General features: G+C 37.3%; 4 protein-coding genes and 1 pseudogene across 4 annotated transcripts; 3 read left to right on the forward strand and 2 right to left on the reverse strand.

Moving 5' to 3' along the window:
* Positions 1-667: 667 nt before the first annotated feature.
* Positions 668-18,419, forward strand: LOC144574784 (germin-like protein 3-8). Its single transcript, XM_078324850.1, has 2 exons — positions 668-1,424; positions 18,318-18,419. The coding sequence occupies exon 1, from the start codon at positions 725-727 to the stop codon at positions 1,391-1,393; it is 669 nt and encodes a 222-aa protein (XP_078180976.1). The 5' UTR covers positions 668-724; the 3' UTR covers positions 1,394-1,424; positions 18,318-18,419.
* LOC144574636 (linoleate 9S-lipoxygenase 1 pseudogene) lies at positions 5,476-7,737 on the forward strand (annotated as a pseudogene).
* LOC144574637 (uncharacterized) lies at positions 9,508-12,917 on the reverse strand. The gene is made up of 4 exons (XM_078324650.1): positions 11,424-12,917; positions 11,062-11,310; positions 9,982-10,840; positions 9,508-9,830 (listed from the first exon to the last, which is right to left on the reverse strand). The coding sequence occupies exons 1-4, from the start codon at positions 12,915-12,917 to the stop codon at positions 9,508-9,510; spliced, it is 2,925 nt and encodes a 974-aa protein (XP_078180776.1).
* On the reverse strand, positions 14,177-15,047 carry LOC144574871 (germin-like protein 3-7). The gene has a single exon (XM_078324958.1). It carries the CDS (start codon positions 15,007-15,009, stop codon positions 14,353-14,355), a length of 657 nt encoding a protein of 218 aa, XP_078181084.1. The 5' UTR covers positions 15,010-15,047; the 3' UTR covers positions 14,177-14,352.
* LOC144574785 (germin-like protein 3-8) lies at positions 17,530-18,309 on the forward strand. The gene has a single exon (XM_078324851.1). It carries the CDS (start codon positions 17,587-17,589, stop codon positions 18,253-18,255), a length of 669 nt encoding a protein of 222 aa, XP_078180977.1. The 5' UTR covers positions 17,530-17,586; the 3' UTR covers positions 18,256-18,309.
* Positions 18,420-20,181: the final 1,762 nt, after the last annotated feature.

Consider the following 20,181-nt stretch of genomic DNA (forward strand, 5'->3'; position numbering starts at 1 on the left):
CGAATATATATGGAAAGATTCCACAAATATCACTGAACATGAATTTGATCATCCCAGGTACCTGACTTAAGCAAATTATAAACGGACGGTCCAAATTAATTCTTTTAACTTGGCACGAATCTCAAAATGGACTGCCTATAGTTTTTATAAGCACCGGATTGATTTCGGCCCAGTTGAGATTAATCTGGGCCATCCATTTATAATTTGCTTGAGTCAGGTAGCTGGGAGGATACGGATTCACTAAACATTACCACATTATGAAAAAAAAATCCACCCAACTAGTTTACCGTTTCCTTTTCTAATCCTAGTATGTAGGCGTAATATCTTCAATTCCAATTCCAGAAAGCTTCGTACCTCTCCTCGTTACGTTAGCTCTGTTCCGACTAAAAGGAAGAGGTCTGGACTGATAACAATAAAATAACACACTAAAAAAAGTCAAAGCTAAGGACTAAGTCTACTAATTATCTGCTCCAATTTTTTTTATCGAAAGTCAGAAGTCGGCTTCTGGGGTTAATTAGTTATTACTTATTACCAACTACATTACGTTAATTACTTTTCCCGTTCTATTGAACGATTCAAACACCAACTTTTCAATCGTTTTTGAACGATTCCTCGCATCACTCCCTATAAAAGAACCAACCACGTACCTAGCTAAAGCACTCATCACAATCCTTACAAGCACAATAATTAATTAAAACACACACAAAGAACACAAAAAGCAACAATGGCCCCATTAAGATCCATGTTGCTCCTTTCTCTCACTGTCTTCATCTTCACCTCATGCCGCGCCGACCCTGATCCTCTCCAAGATTTCTGTGTCGCTGACTTAAAATCCGACATCACTGTCAACGGTTTCCCTTGCAAACCGGCTTCTAATGTTGCCTCCAAGGATTTCTTCTTCAGTGGACTCGCAGTGGCAGGAAACACCATTAACATGTTTGGATCCAATATTACAGCAGGCAGTGTTCAGACCTTTCCTGGCTTGAATACGCTCGGTCTCTCCATGAACCGTGTTGACTTAGCTCCAGGTGGTGTCAACCCTCTCCATAGCCACCCCCATGCTTCTGAAATTGGATTCGTTGTTCAAGGAGAAATGCTTGTTGGTTTCATCAGCACCGCGGATGTTTTCTATTCGAAAGTTGTGAAGGTTGGTGAGAGCTTCATTATCCCCCGAGGACTCATTCATTTCCAGTACAACACCGGGAAAGAAAATGGGGTGGCTATCACGGCTTTTAACAGCCAGTTGCCGGGAGTTGTGTTGGCTCCGTTAACCTTGTTCGGGTCAAAACCATCAATTCCAATTGATGTTCTGACAAAGACGTTCCAGGTCGACGCGTCAGTCATCCAGCTTCTGATGTCCAAGTTTGGACAAGCAACCTCACCTTATAACTAATTAATTAATTAGCATTTGCCTCCATGCATGTGTATTCTAGTGCTTGATTTTGGGCTATTCGTTATAGATTGCATTCATTGTGTATATGATTGTTGGATATTGCATACAGTTGATTGAATAAAAACACCCTTGGTACGTACCGGGGTTAGTTTAATTATGAATTAGTAATTTAATCAAAACTTATTTTGTGATAATTGTGTTGGGGAATCATAAAGGCCAAACAATTACGCCTTATCTAGAGATCAAACAATTACATCTCATCTAGGGGTCAAACACTTACACCCCGGGGAAGGAGAAACAGTTCCCCACCTTAACCTAAGGACCGTCCTATGCCAAAGAGACCCAAAACATAAATCATAAGTGCGGAACATAATACCTGATTCCATGTCGTTTCTCATGGAATAACCAAAGCCATAGCAGAGCAAGCCGTCTCCGTGAGTACAAGACAAGTCTTCAATGGCAAGAAGTCCTTCTCGCCTTTTGTCGTTTGGTCGAGGAATAAGTCTTCCAAGACAGCAAGGTGTGACCCTTGAGAAATCCTCTCCAAATTTTCCTAATGGATTTCTCTTATCTATTCTTTGATGGTGGAAGAAGAAGAGAAGACACACAAAACTGTATTTTTCTTAAGAGAAAAACATATGTTCAGTTTCTGTGCTTTTCTTGATTACCTTGTGCCTTGGGGACCAATCCTTATATATAGAGATGTAGAGTTGACATATTGCCAAACTCTAACCCTAAACCGATTTTCTGGCCACATGCCAACTTAAAAAAAAAACGTGCATCAAAAGTGTGCAACTGTATCAAAATCCGTGCAGCAGCTAGAGAATCGGTTTCCTTAATTGCAAATTTCAGAATCAGTCCATCAATGATTTGATCTTTGCCTAAATTGTTCTACACATTTATGGACCACATCCTAATAAATATATTGATTGTCTATTTCTTTATTTGATCACTTTAATTGACAACTATATATGACAGTAAACAATGCATAATTAGATTACATATATGCTCAATGTTGGCATTAAATCCAACGAGGTTGGCAATAAATCCAACAATCTCCCACTTGAGCAATATGTTATGACTTTTTAATTATGCATTGTGTTCCTTATGTGCGCACATTTATTTACTCCCTTTTTATATATATTCCCAAACCAATTCGGTCCATCAACTATACTAGTAAAGGACTAAAGCAGCATTCGTCGCATTTATTCGCAACTAAACCCTCAATAATCACATTACTAATACAGCTGAATGACATGAATCATGATGTGGATGTGTAGCATAGAAATTACATGTAATTGTGATCTTCACATGCCTATTTCTAACTTGGTCTCCCACTTAAATCTTGAAACTGAATTTCATAAATTAACTGAATATTCAAACATAAATGAGAAACAGAATGTCAAAACTTCATAATATATATAACACTTGTTACATGTCACAAGTTATATATCCAAAATTACAATGAAAAATAGAAACATTAAATATCAAATAACAGACTCCCACTAAAACCGAATATTCTCGATAGAGATACACCCATATGAGCAACATGCTCTTCAAACTTAGAAGGTGTCAATCTCTTAGTAAGATGATATTCTAACATAGAGTCTGTTCCTACATGTTCTATTTTCAATTCACCATTCTGTACTATTTCATTTACTTTACTTTACTTTAGCATTGTTCCATTAACTGAATAATACTTGGGGGCACTTGTTGAGACTAGAATTGTCTCATTTCACTATTGAGATTTATTTGCTGGTTTACTGTTTTGCTTGTCATACTTAAGGAGAACCTTATCGATATAATTCCTTTGGGATAAACTTAGAATACTTTTGGATTTCATCTCTTAGTGTTTCAATCCCTAGGCTAACTGATGCATCACTAAAATCTTTCATCTATGAATTCTTTAGCAGAAAGTTCTTAGTTTATTGCAACATATTTATATCAATATTGACAAGCAATATGATATCCACATGTAAAACCAGAAATACAAACTCACTTCCACAGAACTTAAGGTATACAAATTCATTCAATAAATTTATCTCAAAACCAAATGAGATAATCTCACTGTAATTTTGCAATACCATTGTTGAGACACTTTCTTTAGTTCATAGATGAATTTCTTAAGTTTGCACACTATAGACTTTGCGTCTCTTGGCACATAGGTTTCTAGTTGCACCATATAGATTGTTTCATTAATGTCACCATTTAGAAACGTTGTCTTAATATCCATCTACTAAACCTCCAAATTAAAATGCGTAACCAATGCCAATATGATCTTTAAAGAGACTTTCAAAAATAGAGTATTGATGATTCAAATAACATATCAATCAATATGGCTTCTTTTGGGCCGACAATATTGATTATATGTAAACATAATAATCATCACTATACTCTATATACACATAATTTTAACAATCATTAACCTTCCTTTGGGCCGGTTAATGCTTGCATTCACTAAATGAAATCAAATAAAAAATCTCTTAAATCTTTGACGACAAGACGAACTTTATATTACTCCTCATTACTAATGAGTTTTGCATCTTTAAGTAATGGGGGTAATTTTCTAATGTCATTGTCAGTGAATGATTATATTTCTTTATTGGCACTTCTGAATTTTCTTGAGAATTTCCAGCATTGTCTGAAACAATCTGGCCTACAACAATATCTTCCAAAACTTCATGCAGCCTTGAGTGGCTTACACCCGTCTCTGGATTTTTATTTTATCTTGTTTCATCTTGTTGAGTTTGAGTTTTAATAATGATTTCGTCCGTACAAGTGTTTTGAGTAAAACTCGGATCTATATCCACAAAACTCGCAACACCTAATGAAATATTTGCATATTCCTCTTCGAAATCAATTATTTTCTCACCCCCACAAACTCAACATCCTCCAAAATTTTTGCATTTTTTTTTTTTTTTTTGGTCTCAAATACATTATGTTCTGTAGGATTATAAAATTTATAACCCCTTGAGAGCTCATTAATGCCTCTTCATGAACCTTTTCATTATCATAAGACACATGCGATTAGACTTGTTCCAATTTTCCTTTTCCTTTTTTTCATCAGAAGTACTTGTATCCGTAATAGTTGAACAAGTTTCTCTAAACGCAAGGTCCAGATCCATGACACCGAAAACTATTATTATGTTCTCATGTCAAAATTTGAAGTTGGTTTCATTCAACATAAAAAAAAATGTTGTATAGGCCTTTAACAATGCTAACTGAAAAATTGCCATAAAAAATCACAAAGAACAACACGAATAAAAAAAAAACTGAATTTATAAATTACATTAAAATAAAGGCCCAACTTGCTCAAAATATATGAGATGATTTTCCCTTTTGTTACTATACACACAAATGTTCTTCTCTTACTTTGCAACTGAGATACAACTCTATTTATAGCCTTAGACATGACTCTTAAAATTCGTACAGTAATTAATACAAAAACAGAATTCAAAACAACTTAAAACAGAAAACAGTGCAGCACAGTAAATTCTGACTCTTTGGTACTAAATCTGCCATAACATTTTATAGGGAACTCCAAACGACTTGAGACTTGAACCAACAGAAACTAGACTCCAAGGCACATCAAATAGACTCATCATTTTCTTAGAATGATCTAGAATTGTCCTTTCAAATTCGCTCATTAATCAGTCTCAAAATTTGTCCACTGCATGCAGAATTCAACGGGTTCCTAACTTTAATAACATAATTAAATTTATATTTTCAACATTCCCCCTTAAACTTATTTTCGGTCTATTCTTCATTTTTTATTTGTCATCCGCAGCTGCCTCCTTGTGCTTCCTCTCAGTCTTCTTCGCCTTGGCTCTTCTTCCATCGACTTATTTTCTTTTGAAGAACTTTGTATTTCACTTCCTCGGTTTTGCTTTCAACTTCCACAATGCTCGTCGTCCCACTCGACGATACTTGCGGTATCTTCTCTCGATCTTGGCTGTTCCTTGATACTTGTCACTTATCATTCTTGTTGTCTTGTCTTCGTATCATCATCAAAACTTCTTAATTGTTCACAGCGAATCACAGTGCCATCCTTTGACAGCTTCTTCTCGATTCATTGAGCTAGCATGCGTCTTCGCTCCTTGCTTGCTTGCAAAATCAGTTGTGGTTTCATCTCCTCTGCCATCCAATTGCCTCACTCTTTAGGTCATGTATATATGAGTTTCACACCCACACCGCATCTCGGTTTTACACCACATCTTCTCATGGTCTCCGAACACTTCCAGCAATCACCTCATTGTGTCGCTGGTTCTCTTATCCTGGCATTCATTGCGCAGGTTCTCTCGTGAGATATTACTCACGTCGGCTTCACTCACCGATTCTTCAAACAAAGACCATCGGTAGAAACTTCACCACACTTTAATCACATTCGCCGCTTGATATATATCACCAACCATTGACAAGTCTTTTTTCTCCTTCTCGCATTTTTTAATATCAGCACTCTCTAAACAATCTTTTTTTTAAACATGCTATATTTTTCTCCTCAATTTTTTTTACTAAACCGACATTTTTTTAATAGCCATATTTTATTCTCTTTCTGACACTTTTTTAATAAAACCAATATGCTATTTTTTCTCTCATTATTTTTTCATAACTATATTTTTTTTTTCTCTTCCTTCACTCATATTTTTTTAAACACTCAAACTAAAAAATGCAACAAACTCGATAAAAAATGACACAACTTTTTTTTTAAACAAATAACAACTCACCATATTTTTATTTTCTTCTTCTCGGTCATCTCTTTTCTTAATGATTACCAATCGACAGTCACAATTCATATATTCTTTTCTTCTTTTTCTTTTTCTTTTTCTTCTTCTTCTTCTGAGCCATGGTTGAACCCTCTTTTATCTTACCAAGCTCTGATACCAATTTGTTAGTATTTGATATATATTTCGGTGGAGGGAAGAGAAAACAAGAACACAATTTCTTTCTATTAACTCTTAAACAAATGTTCTTCTCTTACTTTGCAACTGAGATACAACTCTATTTATAGCCTTAGACATGACTCTTAAAATTCGTACAGTAATTAATACAAAAACAGAATTCAAAACAACTTAAAACAGAAAACAGTGAAGCACAGTAAATTTTGACTCTTTGGTACTAAAACTGCCATAACTTTTTATAGGGAACTCCAAACGACTTGAGACTTGAACCAACAGAAACTAGACTCCAAGGCACATCAAATAGACTCATCATTTTCTCAGAATGATCTAGAATTGCCCTTTCAAATTCGCTCATTAATCAGCCTCAAAATTTGTCCACTGCATGCATAATTCAATGGGTTCCTAACTTTAATAACATAATTAACTTTATATTTTCAACATAAATACCACATTTACACATCTTCTGGCTCTTTTATAGACAACTTTACCGGTGCTACTTAATTAAGGAGTTTTCATTTTTTTTTTTATGTTCTTTCTTTCTCTTGCCTGCACAGAAACTCACGTTCGGAAAAGAACGCTTCTTCCTCCTCCTAACTTAAATCAATGGTCCTCTGGCAATGTTCTTGTAAATACAACAAAATATAGGAAGATTTGCACCGTAATGCTCAATTTTTTTACATCCATTTTGATAAGTACTATTCTATTGCTTCTCTTTATGAATTTTCTATACTAATCAAGGACTATCCATATGCTGTTGATGGTCTTGCTGTATGGTCGGCGATTGAAACGTGGGTCAATGAGTACTGCTTTCTCTACTATCCGAGTGACTTGGCGGTGAAATCCGATACAAAACTCCAAGCTTGGTGGAAGGAGATTCGTGAGGTTGGGCATGGTGACAAAAAAGACGAGGAATGGTGGCCCAAGATGCAAACAGTCGAGGAATTAACCAAGACATGCACCACCATAATTTGGGTCGCCTCAGCTCTACATGCAGCCGTTAATTTTGGGCAGTACCCATATGCCGGATACCTCCCGAATCGCCTGACCGTTACTCGTAAACCAATGCCTAAACCAGGAACAGATGCATATGAAGAATTGAAGAAAAATCCTGATAAGGTCTTTTTGAAGACTATATCAAGTCAGTTACAAACTATATTATTAATATCCTTGATCGAGATCTTGTCTCTGCATTTTTCAGATGAAGTCTACCTCGGACAACGTGACACACCAGAATGGACATCTGATGAGAAGGCACTGGATGCTTTTGACAGGTTTAGTGAGAGACTGATTGGAATAGAGGAGAAGATCAAGGGTTTAAATGCAGATCCAACTTTGAAGAACCAAAATGGACCCGTAAATTTTTCGTATACATTATTATACCCAAATACTTCCGATAAGAGTAAAACTGGCAGGTTGGTTCCAAAGGGAATCCCAAATAGTGTGTAACGACCCTCAATACAGATTGACACAATTAACACAACTTTAATTGATAAAAACTATGAATTTAATTGAACTGGAACCAACCCTAGATTAATTGATCAAATAATGGATTTCATAATTCTAATCCTTTGATTAATTCTGTTTATATAAGCGAAGCTTCCTGAGCTGGAACCAATCCGATCCTTCGATTGGATTGCTTGATTGAATCTCCGCTTGCCATCTCAGCACCTATGTGGACTCTTCTCCTTTTGACACACTGGATCCACTACACAGTGGACATTTATTTGTTTAAATGCTTCAGTTGCTTCAACGGTCGACATCCCTTTCTTACAAACCGGTCCCATTGTCAGTGCTCCATCTGATTTAATTTCGTTGACCGTTGCTATTCCCGAACTGCCCCGATCTCTTATTTCTCCTCCGTTCTGTTTGACTAAGTCAAAATTGGCATGAATCCAACCCAATTCTGCCTCCGATCGTAACATTCCCCTCTCCTTCAAAGAATTCTCGACCTCGAGGATAAAATCTGGAAATTGTTGAGCAATATAATGATAGTTTTCCCATGTTGCGTCTTCTACTTCTTGATTACACCATTGGATTAGAATTTGAGTCTCCGCTGCATTTCATTTCTTAACCATCCTTCGTGCTAACATTGCTATTGGAAACGGCTACATACTCCCGTCAGGTCCAATTACGGGGAAGCTAGGAGTAGTTGCTTGAGTACTCCCAATTCGTTTCTTAAGTTGAGAGACATGAAACACTGGGTGAATTGCTGAACCTTCAGGTAGGTTTAATCTATAAGCATTGTCGCCTATTTTGTCAATCACTTCATAAGGACTATAGAATCTGGGACTGAGTTTTTGATTCCGTAGTCCTGCAACTGTTCTTTGTCAGTAAGGCTGCAATTTCAGATAAACCCAACCACCAAGGTCGAATTTCCTCTCGCTGCGATGCGCATCAGCATATTGTTTCATGCGATTTTGTGCCATGGCTAAATTGGACTTCAATTGTGCCATAGCATACTGCCTCAACCTGGCTTCTAGGCACGCTGCTCAAACCTAATTGAGGTGGGGTGTAGCCAAACAGTGCCTCAAATGGCGTCATCTGTATCGCACTATGGTAGGTAGTATTATACCACCATTCCGCAAGGGTCAAGTATCTAGCCCATTGTTTCTGCTTGTCAAATGTCATACAACGCAGATAATTCTCTAAGCATTGATTGACATGCTCAGTCTGACCATCTGTTTGAGGGTGATATGCTGTGCTGAGATTGAGTTTAACTCCCATTCTTCTCATAAGTTCCCTCCAGAACTTGCTTGTGAATATTGGGTCTCGATCAGAAACAATATCTTGGGGCATGCCATGAAACTTATATGCGTAATCAAAGTAAGCCTGTGCTACATCAGCTGCTTTATAGGGATGTGATAAGGCAATGAAATGGGCGTATTTTGTGAAACGGTCTACAACAACCATTATCACATCTCTGCCTTCTGATTTTGGTAAACCGGTGATAAAATCAAGGCCAACGCTCAGCCATGCATCTTTTGGAGTGGGTAGGGGCTATAAGAGGCCCGGAGGATGAATGTGTTCTGGTTTGTTCAACTGGCACACATCGCACTCTTTAATAAACTGATGCACATCCTTCTTCATTCCTGGCTAATAGAAAGACTTTTTGATCCTATGGTACGTAGCTGTAATTTCCGAATGGGCACCCATGTTTGATGCGTGAAATTCCCTCAGAATTGTTTGCCTCCACTCTCTAGAGCTTCCAACACAGATTCAGCCTTTATACCTAATTAATTGCTGGTATTGACTGTACAGATTGTCACCAGTGGCATCTTGTGGCAAATTCAACTTTCCTTTGATGTCTTCTATCCAATTGTCTTCCAGGTAGCTTGCTTGAATATCGAAAACCCACTGAGGTCGAATCTCACTAAGGAAATGCAAACCTGCACAAATAAACAAATTCTCATTTTGCCCCTCTTGTCTAGAGAGGGCATCAGCAACAAGATTTTCATTCCCCTTTTTATATTCAATGGTATAATCTAACCCCAGTAACTTACTTAGCCCCTTATGTTGGCTTGCAGTGTTGGTTTTCTGTTCTAATAAAATATTTAAGGCTAATATGATCAGTTTTGATAATGAATTTGCTTCCCATTAAATAATGTCTCCACTTAATGGTGGCTGTTAGAAGTGCTAGAAATTCTTTTTCATAAGTTGAGAGTAATTGATTCTTTGGACCTAGTTTCTTACTCAAGAATGCAATAGGTTTCTTGTTTTGAATTAAGACACCACCTATATCATGATTACTAGCATCAGTTTCTACTACAAAGGTTTGGTTAAAATCAGGTAAAGCAAGCACTGGAGCTTGTGTCATAGCCAATTTAAGTGTTTCAAAGGCCTCCTGTGCTTCTTTAGTCCACTGAAAGGCATTCTTTTTCAACAGCTCAGTTAGTGGTTTAGCAATGGTACCATAATTCTTAACAAATTTTCTATAATACCCAGTTAAGCCTAAAAATCCTCTCAGTGCTTTAACATTGCTTGGTGTTGGCCAATTGGACATGGCTTCTATTTTCTTTGGATCTGTTGCTACACCATTTTTTGAAATTATATGGCCTAAGTACTCTAATTGCTCTACTGCTATATCACATTTGCTCCTCTTTAAAAACAGTTGGTTTTGTCTCAACACTTCAAAAGCCAATTTAACATACTCTACATGCATCTCAAGATCAGTGCTATATATCATAATGTCATCAAAGAATACTAAAATAAATTTCCTTAAATAGGGCTTGAAAATTGTGTTCATAAGTGCTTGGAATGATGCTGGTGCATTTGTTAAATCAAAAGGCATTACTCTAAATTCATAAAGGCCCTCATGTGTATGGAATGATGTTTTATAAATATCCTCCTCATGCATCCTAATTTGATGGTAACCCGACCTTAAATCCAGTTTGGTAAACACCCTAGCATGTTTTATTTCATCTAAGAGGTCATCAATAATTGGTATTGGATATTTGTTCTTAATGGTGTTTTCATTCAATTTTCTATAATCTACACACATCCTCCAAGAATTGTCCTTCTTTTTTACTAGAAGGATGGGTGGGAGTAAGGGCTACATGATGGTTGAATGAAACAGTTCTTAAGCAATTCTTCAATTATTTTGTCTATTTCAAGTTTCTGAAAATGAGAGAATCTATAAGGCCTAAGATTAATTGGTTTAGAATCTGGTTTAAGAGGAATTCTATGGTCAATATCCCTTTTTGGTGGTAGTACAGTAGGCTCTACAAACAGATCAGCACATTCAGTCAGTACTTGTATAAAAGAGGGGTGTACCTCCCTCTCTACCTGTTCTTCCATGTTGAAAATCTGTGCCAGTAATACTTCTCCCTCCTCATGCTTTAACTTCAAGTGTCCCTTCCCTTGTTCAGTGAGGGTGAGTAATCTTAATTTAGATTCCACATCTTCATCTTCTAACTTGATGAAGTTGCCATCCCTCTTCAATTTCATAGAGCCTTTATTCCAATCAACTAGAGTGGGACCCAACTTGGTTAACCAATTCATGCCAAGGAGGAGATCATGCCCCTGAACATCTAATACCCTCAAATCCGCACTAAACTCATGATTTTGTAAATAAAACTTGAGTTTTTTTTGCATATTTCATCAGTTTGCATCTTATGGCCATTTGCAACTCTTACTGTCAAGGGATTTGATTTGGTTAGTTCTAGATTCAGATTATGCACTAAGTTAGGGTGAATGAATGAGTGAGTGCTGCCACTGTCCATTAGTGCACAAATGGGTATGGTACCAATTTTGCCTTTAAATGTCATTGAAGAATTATACTCACCATTGCACAAATTAACTATTGCTTGTTCCCCTTCCTCAAATTCAATAAAATCATCAAATTTCCCCTTTGGGCTGTCATTTACTAATTCCAGGTGATTTAGATCAGTATTAATTTCTTCCTCAGCTTCTATGGCATTTAAAGACTTAATTTGACACGTATGCCCTTGGTGCCATTTTTCCCCACACTTAAAGCATAGCCCTAGCAATCTTTTCTGGTCTAAACTCAGGGTATTAGATGGTTTATTCATGATTCTAGGTACTTCAAGTGTGGCATTTAGTCTTCGTATTACTAGTCTTTTTTCTTTCCATCTATTATCAGTCAAGGGGTAGGTGTTTCTATGCTGGTACTGTAAAGGCTTTACCACTGTAATAACCCTCTTAATGGTACTATCAATGGATAACTCTATTTTCCTAGCAAACCTAATTGCATCATTGACAGTGCTTGGATTAAACATTTCAATGGTGTGCCTTAATTCATCCTTTAACCCACTTATGAAACCCTCAACAAAAAAATCTTCACTGGTTATTTTCCTTTTATAAGTGAGCCTAGCCCTTGTTTGCAGGAAGTTTGCAATGTACTCCTCTAGATCTCCAGATTGGTGCACTTTCTTAAATTCATCAACTGCATTGCTCGTGTTGTGAGCAAAGTAGTTCAGCACTTCTTCCACCAGAATTGGCCATGGAGGTTGGGGATTGGAGACCTTGAAGCATCGGTACCAATCATCTGCTGGTCCTGTGAAGTGCATAGCCGCCATTCGTGATTTATACTCATCAGGCACCTGATACATATCAAAGTAGAAATTGCAGCAATCGACCCATGAACTAGGCTTAAGTCCTGTAAAAATTGAAAAATCGACTCGAGGAAGGTTGAATTTAGTAGTGCCGTGCTCAATCTGTCGCTTTTCTTGGCGGATTTCCTCTCCTCTTGGAGGATCTTGCTCCAAGATTCCATCTTGCAAAAGAATTCCTTCCCTTCTTGAATTGCCGCTCTCGTCTTCATGTCTGTCATTATGGAATCCGGTGTTACTGCTTCCAGGAGCAGTTGGAATCGTATTGCCATTCCGTCCTTGAAGCGCTGCTAGCAACTTCGCAAGCTGGTGACTGTTGGCTTGAGTCAATTCAATGAGTTGTCTGGAAGTGGCATCCATCTTCTTGTCTATTGTAGCAATCGCATGAGTGTTGTTGCTCGTCGCTTGAGTGCAGGCATTGAGCTGCTGTCTCTGTGCTTCCAGCTGACTCTCCAAATGACTGAAACGGTCTTCCGCTTGCAAGAATCTAGAGGTTAATGTTGCTAAATCCATAGCTGTCTCGTTGTTGCTCGTGCTGCTGCGTGTTGTAATCGGCATTGCTGGTTGTTTGATATTCGTGGCGATCGTATGTCTTCCTCCCAGATGTGATCTTTAGTGCTCTGATACCACCTGTAACGACCCTCAATCCAAATTGACACAATAAAACACAACTTTAATTGATAAAAACTATGAATTTAATTGAACTGGTAAATAGTACAGAAGAATAACAGAAACATAAAGACTAGAAAAATTGTAAAGATCAAACAATGGATTTCATAATTCTAATCCCTAGATTAATTATGTTTCTATAAGCGAAGCTTCCTGAGCTGGAACCAATCCAATCCTTTGGTTGGATTGCTTGATTGAATCTCTACTTGCCATCTCAGCACCTATGTGGACTCTTCTCCTTCTGACACGTTGGGTCCGCTACACAGTGGACATTTATTTGTTTAAATGCTTCAGTTGCTTCAACGGTCGACTTCCCTTTCTTACAAACCGGTCCCATTGTCAGTGCTCCATCTGATTTAATTTCGCTGACCGTTGCTATGCCCGAACTGCCCCGATCTCTTATTTCTCCTCCGTTCTGTTTGACTAAGTCAAAATTGGCATGAATCCAACCCAATTCTGCCTACGATCGTAACATAGTGTGTCCATATGAGAGGTAATTTGTGTTTTTATTTATTTTCTTTTTATTAGTGGTTGTTTTATATTTGTTTGTGGTGTTGGCAAATAAAGGTTTGTTATGCAACCCGGTTTATTCAATTTGATTGTTTATTGCTGTGAAAGCTTATTGTGTAATATTAAAATTGTATTAGTGAAATTCTGAGATGATTTCTATTTTGTAGTATTCTATCCTTGAAGAATCGAGGAGTCGAAAAAAAATAGATTATTCTATCGTACATGTCATCAATAGATTACAGTGAAAAGAAAAAAAAATGACCATACTAATGATTTGTAGTATTCTAAGTAAAGATTTTTTTTCTTAATTAAGCGTCGGAAAAAGACTACTAGTAGTGTTCTGAATTTGCCTAAATAAGAAAACAACTGTGAAACAGACCTTCGGCTTGATTACTGGGCTTTGTCCATAAGCTGAAATTCGGATTCAAAATTAATCTAATATTGGGACATGAATAAGCCCGTGTGTGAAACTGTGAAATATTGATCTCAGTAATAAAAATACAAGGCCGTATACAAGTACTGCAGTACATGCAGTCTGCTTAAACACTGGTCATATGCTAATGCTGGAGAATAGAAGTTCGAATTTTCAGTAATCGATAGTTGCCACAAAAAATGTTTTGGCTAAAATACTAATTCACAAACAAACCCCAGTACGTACCAAGGGTGCTTTTATTCAATCAACTGTTATGTTTATATCCAACAATCATTTACACAATGAATATATAATCTATAACAAATAGCTCAATATTAATCAAGCGCTAGAATACACATGGAGCGGGGCAAATGATAATTAATTAATTTATTAGTTATAAGGTCAAGTTGCTTGTCCAAACTTGGACATCAGAAGCTGGATGACTGACGCGTCGACCTGGAAAGTCTTTGTGAGCACATCAATCGGAATTGCTGGTTTTGACCCGAACAAGGTTTGCGGAGCCAACACAACTCCTGGCAACTGGCTGTTAAAAGCGGTGATAGCCACCCCATTTTCTTTCCCAGTGTTGTACTGGAAATGAATGAGTCCTCGGGGGATAATGAAGCTCTCACCAGCCTTCACAACTTTCGAATAGAAAACATTTGCGGTGCTGATGAAACCAACAAGCATTTCTCCTTGAACAACGAATCCGATTTCAGAAGCACGGGGGTGGCTATGGAGCTGGTTGACACCACCTGGAGCTAAGTCAACACGGTTCATGGAGAGACCAAGGGTGTTCAGGCCAGGAAAGCTCTGAACACTGCCTTGTGTCACATTGGATCCAAACATGTTATTTGTGTTTCCTGCGACAGCAAGTCCGCTGAAGAAGAAATCATTGGCGACAACATTAGAAGCTGGTTTGCAAGGGAAGCCGTTGACAGTGATGTCGGATTGTAAGTCAGCGACGCAAAAATCTTGAAGAGGATCAGGGTCGGCACGGCAGAAGGTGAAGATGAAGACAGTGAGAGAAAGGAGCAACAGGGATCTTAAAGGGGCCATTGTTTTAGTTTGCTGGTAAGGTTTGGGATGAGTGCTCTAGGTACGTGGGTAGTCCTTTTATAGGGAGTGATGCGAGGAATCGTTCAAAAACGATTGAAAAGTTAAGTGTTTGATTTGCTTAATCAAATAGGAAAATTAATTAAAGTCATGTAGTTGGTGATGACTAATTAACCAGAAGTCGACTTTTCAATTTCATACAAATTGGGAGCAGATAATCAATAAAATATTTTGAAGATTAAAAATATTAATTACATTGATGACAGATAAATTAGAAATCAATTATATCAATAGAAAATTAAGTAGAGATCAAGTAGTATTAATTAGTATATAATAAATCTTGTAATATAAAAATATTTTAGTGGTCCTGTGTAAATCCTGTAGCATATAAATAAGAGCCGTGTAAGATATTGAAATCATATCATAAATCAATAAGATTAGTATTTTTTTTTTTTGTTCTCAAAATTCAACAAATTAAACCGATCTAAAATGATAAGATCAGTAGACTTAGTCCTTTGCGTAATCTGACTTTTTGCACTATGTTAGCTGTCCAAATTTACTTCCTTTTTAGTCGGAACACAACTAACAAGGAGCTTACCGGAATTGAGGGTACACATTTTGACAAAGCAGTTTTTAATTCAGACATAGCAAAGATAATAAAGTGAAAACTGTCCTGCTTTGTCTATCATGATCTCTGCATAAATTAAAAACTGTCTTGTCAAAATTTGTACCAAAATTGAAGTTATCCAATTAGTAGGGGGTGCATTTTTGGTCCATAATTTTTTTGACATAGTCTTATTTTAATTAAACCGAATCTAAATTATTTGATTAAAATTCACACAAACCGCACGTTTAGATTTATGAAACGGTTTAGATTTGTACAATCCTAACTCGGTCTGTACAATTCTCAATACGGACATGACTCTGCCAAAGTCCCTTGCACACAACCACATCCCAAACTATAGTTTGGAATACTATAACTACTGTGTGTATATTAAGCTCACCAAATGAGAGCGAAGAACTTCAATTCTCAATTCCGTAAATATTTTATTGGTTTAGAAATTTTTTTAAAAATGACAAACTCTACTTTTCAATTAAAAAATCTCTGCAAAACAATTCATGAATATAGATAAAAAAAAAAAAAAAACTTTTCTTCTGATCAATTTGACATAAACCTTTATTAATTAATTAGTATATCACGAGATCGACTCGGTGCTTGATGTAAAATTAGATACATATGTGATTAGTTAGTCTAATCGAAGGAGGTATGTTGTGATCCAAAGTGGATCCGTTGTGAACCCCCGACCTTCTGATTGTTTTTAGGTGTTTATGATCAGTAGTTTTGAGGAGTTTGCGAGAAAATTTTGTATGGACAGTTCGAGGACAAAGATATCTAGGCTTTGATAAAGTTGGTGATTTTCAAAAGTGATTTGATGGACGAATATATATGGAAACATTCCACAAATATCACTGAACATGAATTTGATCATCCCAGGTACCTGACTTAAACAAATTATAAACGGACGGTCCAAATTAATTCTTTTAACTTGGCACGAATCTCAAAACGGACTGCCTATAGTTTTTATAAGCACCGGATTGATTTCGGCCCAGTTGAGATTAATCTGGGTCGTCCATTTATAATTTGCTTGAGTCAGGTAGCTGGGAGAATACGGATTCACTAAACATTACGAGTAGAACTAGGGTGCTCTTAAGCTCACCAAAACTTTGGTGAGCTTAATTCTGAAACTCATCAAATTGATTTCAAATGACGAATCCGAACCGTTGAAACCCGCCTACCTTACGTGTGATGCATCTACATGGGAAATTTTTAAACATTCGAATTAATTTAGTATAAAGTCAAGCGGTCAAAATTAGAAGGTTAATAAATTAATTTTAGTGCATTCATATTTTGAACGTTTTTTGACCGCTTGACTTTATACTAAATTAATTTGACTGTTTAAAAAAATCACATGTAGATGCATCACACGTAAGGTAGGCGGGTTTCAACGGTTCGGATTCGTCATTTGAAATTAATTTGATGAGTTTTAGAGTTAAACTCACCAAAACTTTGGTGAGCTTAAGAGCACCCTAGTTCTACTCAAACATTACCACATTATGAAAAAAAAAAAAATCCACCCAACTAGTTTACCGTTTCCTTTTCTAATCCTAGTATGTAGGCGTAATATCTTCAATTCCAGAAAGCTTCGTACCTCTCCTCGTTACGCTAGCTCTGTTCCCACTAAAAGGAAGAGGTCTGGACTGATAACAATAAAATAACACACTACAAAAAGTCAAAGATAAGGACTGAGTCTACTAATTATCTGCTCCAATTTTTTTTATCGAAAGTCAGAAGTCGGCTTCTGGGGTTAATTAGTTATTACTTATTACCAACTACATTACTTTAATTACTTTTCCCGTTCTATCGAACGATTCAAACACCAACTTTTCAATCGTTTTTGAACGATTCCTCGCATCACTCCCTATAAAAGAACCAACCACGTACCTAGCTAAAGCACTCATCACAATCCTTACAAGCACAATAATTAATTAAAACACACACAAAGAACACAAAAAGCAACAATGGCCCCATTAAGATCCATGTTGCTCCTTTCTCTCACTGTCTTCATCTTCACCTCATGCCGCGCCGACCCTGATCCTCTCCAAGATTTCTGTGTCGCTGACTTAAAATCCGACATCACTGTCAACGGTTTCCCTTGCAAACCGGCTTCTAATGTTGCCTCCGAGGATTTCTTCTTCAGCGGACTCGCTGTGGCAGGAAACACCAATAACATGTTTGGATCCAATATTACAGCAGGCAGTGTTCAGACCTTTCCGGGCTTGAATACGCTCGGTCTCTCCATGAACCGTGTTGACTTAGCTCCAGGTGGTGTCAACCCTCTCCATAGCCACCCCCGTGCTTCTGAAATTGGATTTGTTGTTCAAGGAGAAATGCTTGTTGGTTTCATCAGCACCGCGGATGTTTTCTATTCGAAAGTTGTGAAGGCTGGTGAGAGCTTCATTATCCCCCGAGGACTCATTCATTTCCAGTACAACACCGGGAAAGAAAATGGGGTGGCTATCACGGCTTTTAACAGCCAGTTGCCGGGAGTTGTGTTGGCTCCGTTAACCTTGTTCGGGTCAAAACCATCAATTCCAATTGATGTTCTGACAAAGACGTTCCAGGTCGATGCGTCAGTCATCCAGCTTCTGATGTCCAAGTTTGGACAAGCAACTTCACCTTATAACTAATAAATTAATTAATTATCATTTGCCTCGCTCCATGTGTATTCTAGCGCTTGATTAATTTTGAGCTATTCGTTATAGATTATATATTCATTGTGTAAATGATTGTTGGATATTGCATACAGTTGATTGAATAAAAACACCCTTGGTACGTACCGGGGTTTGTTTAATTATGAATTAGTAATTTAACCAAAACTTATTTTGTGATAATTGTTGATTATTGATAAGTCAAACTTCTATTCCTCTGCTTAAGCATATGACCAATGATGGTTTAAGCAGACATCAGGCTACATGCCCTGCAGTAGTGGTCTATATAAATTATAAAAATACGGTCTTGAATGTTGGTTACTGAGATCAAGATTTCATATATAGTTTCACATATGGGCTTTATTGATATTTGATATCCATTTCAGCTCATGGACAAAGCTCTGTCATCGAGTCAAATGTCGGTTTCGCAGTTGTTTTCTTATTTACCTGTTCGCACTTAATTAGCCTCCTTTACGTTTTAATCTGCGCTAATTTCTTGGAAATTTTTATTAATCCAACTTCCTCTCGCTTTAGAAAATAGACTTCCTAAATACCACATTTACACATCTTCTGGCTCTTTTATAGACAACTTTACCGGTGCTACTTAATTAAGGAGTTTTCATTTTTTTTTTATGTTCTTTCTTTCTACTGCCTACACAGAAACTCACATTCGGAGGAGAACACTTATTCCTCCTCCTGACTTAAATCAACGGTCCTCTGGCAATGTTCTTTTTTTTTTTTTTGATGAAAAATATGGATCTAGCCCGTATTTAATTAAAGGGAAAATTGTGAAAATGTCACTCCAAAACCTTCAAATTGAGAGAATGCCACTCCAAACTTGAAAATTGAGAAAATGTCATTCTAAACTTGATTAATTTGTGAAAATGCCATTTATACTGTATTAATCTTATTAATACCCTTAATCAAATAATACGAACCCCACCTCCTTCCGCCTGGTGACACGCTCCGTTAGAAGTAGGCCTGCTAAACGAGCCGGGCCGGCCCATGGACTGTGAGCTGGACTCTTAAATGAGTCAATTCGAGCTGAAGCCCGAACTCGGCTCGAACTCGAAATAAATCACACATACTCGCTCTGATCCGAGCCGAGCCGAGCTGCCCACTGAGTCGAACCTCTCCTCTCGCTCTCTCGCTCTCGCTCAATTCTTCTCCCTGTCGAACAGGCGAACAGCTGAGCTCTCGCTCTCTCGCTCCGTCGCTCTCCATCTGCTATCTCGCTCCGTCGCCTCCAGTTTCTCTCTTCTCTCTTCTCTCAGGTGCTCTCTCGCTTTCGCTCTCGCTCTTCTCTCCTCTCCTCTCCTCTCTCTCTCTTTTTTGAAATGAATCCCTCTCCTCTCCTTTCTCTCTCTCTCTCCCTCTCTCTCTGAGATGCTTAAATTGGATAGAAAACCATGATACTGGTACTGATTTGATTTTGTGGGTTTTGTTAAATTACGATTTTTGAAACATTTTGAACTATCAAAGTATCAAGTACCAGTCTGATTCTATCTCTCTGTGATACTGGTACTGATATCCATGATACTGGTAAGCACAAACTTGTCCCCTGAAATGATTTAAGTGAGATCTATGAGGTAATTGATGTATGGTATAATTTGAGAGTGGCTGACCCTTAGATTATACTGTTTAATCTACACATTGAGATGTTTTTCAAATTACAACAACTGTCTAATATACTTGTACATATCTGTTTCGAATGTACAAATAAAATTTCAATGTGTATATAAGTCGGTCACCTTCCATTTGAGTTTTATTCTAAACAATCCTGCTCCAATGCTTCTACTCTGCTAAATTATTTCCTTTAAGGGTAAAGAAGTAAAATCCGAGTGCTCAATTTTATAATTAGCTCCATATAAATTTACTTATCTTCTCTGATATGGTGAGGACTTT

Source organism: Carex rostrata, chromosome 23 (genome assembly GCF_964058835.1).
Source record: "Carex rostrata chromosome 23, lpCarRost1.2, whole genome shotgun sequence".
NCBI lineage: Eukaryota > Viridiplantae > Streptophyta > Magnoliopsida > Poales > Cyperaceae > Carex > Carex rostrata.

Coding starts and splice junctions, on each gene's coding strand:
- LOC144574784 (XM_078324850.1), top strand. CDS start 725: ATGGCCCCATTAAGATCCATGTTGCTCCTTTCTCTCACTGTCTTCATC.
- LOC144574637 (XM_078324650.1), bottom strand. CDS start 12,917: ATGCCGATTACAACACGCAGCAGCACGAGCAACAACGAGACAGCTATG. Junction 10,841..11,061: donor AAGAACAGGTAGAGAGGGAG/GTACACCCCTCT, acceptor ACCATCATGTAG/CCCTTACTCCCACCCATCCT. Junction 9,831..9,981: donor GAAACCTATTGCATTCTTGA/GTAAGAAACTAG, acceptor ATATTTTATTAG/AACAGAAAACCAACACTGCA.
- LOC144574871 (XM_078324958.1), bottom strand. CDS start 15,009: ATGGCCCCTTTAAGATCCCTGTTGCTCCTTTCTCTCACTGTCTTCATC.
- LOC144574785 (XM_078324851.1), top strand. CDS start 17,587: ATGGCCCCATTAAGATCCATGTTGCTCCTTTCTCTCACTGTCTTCATC.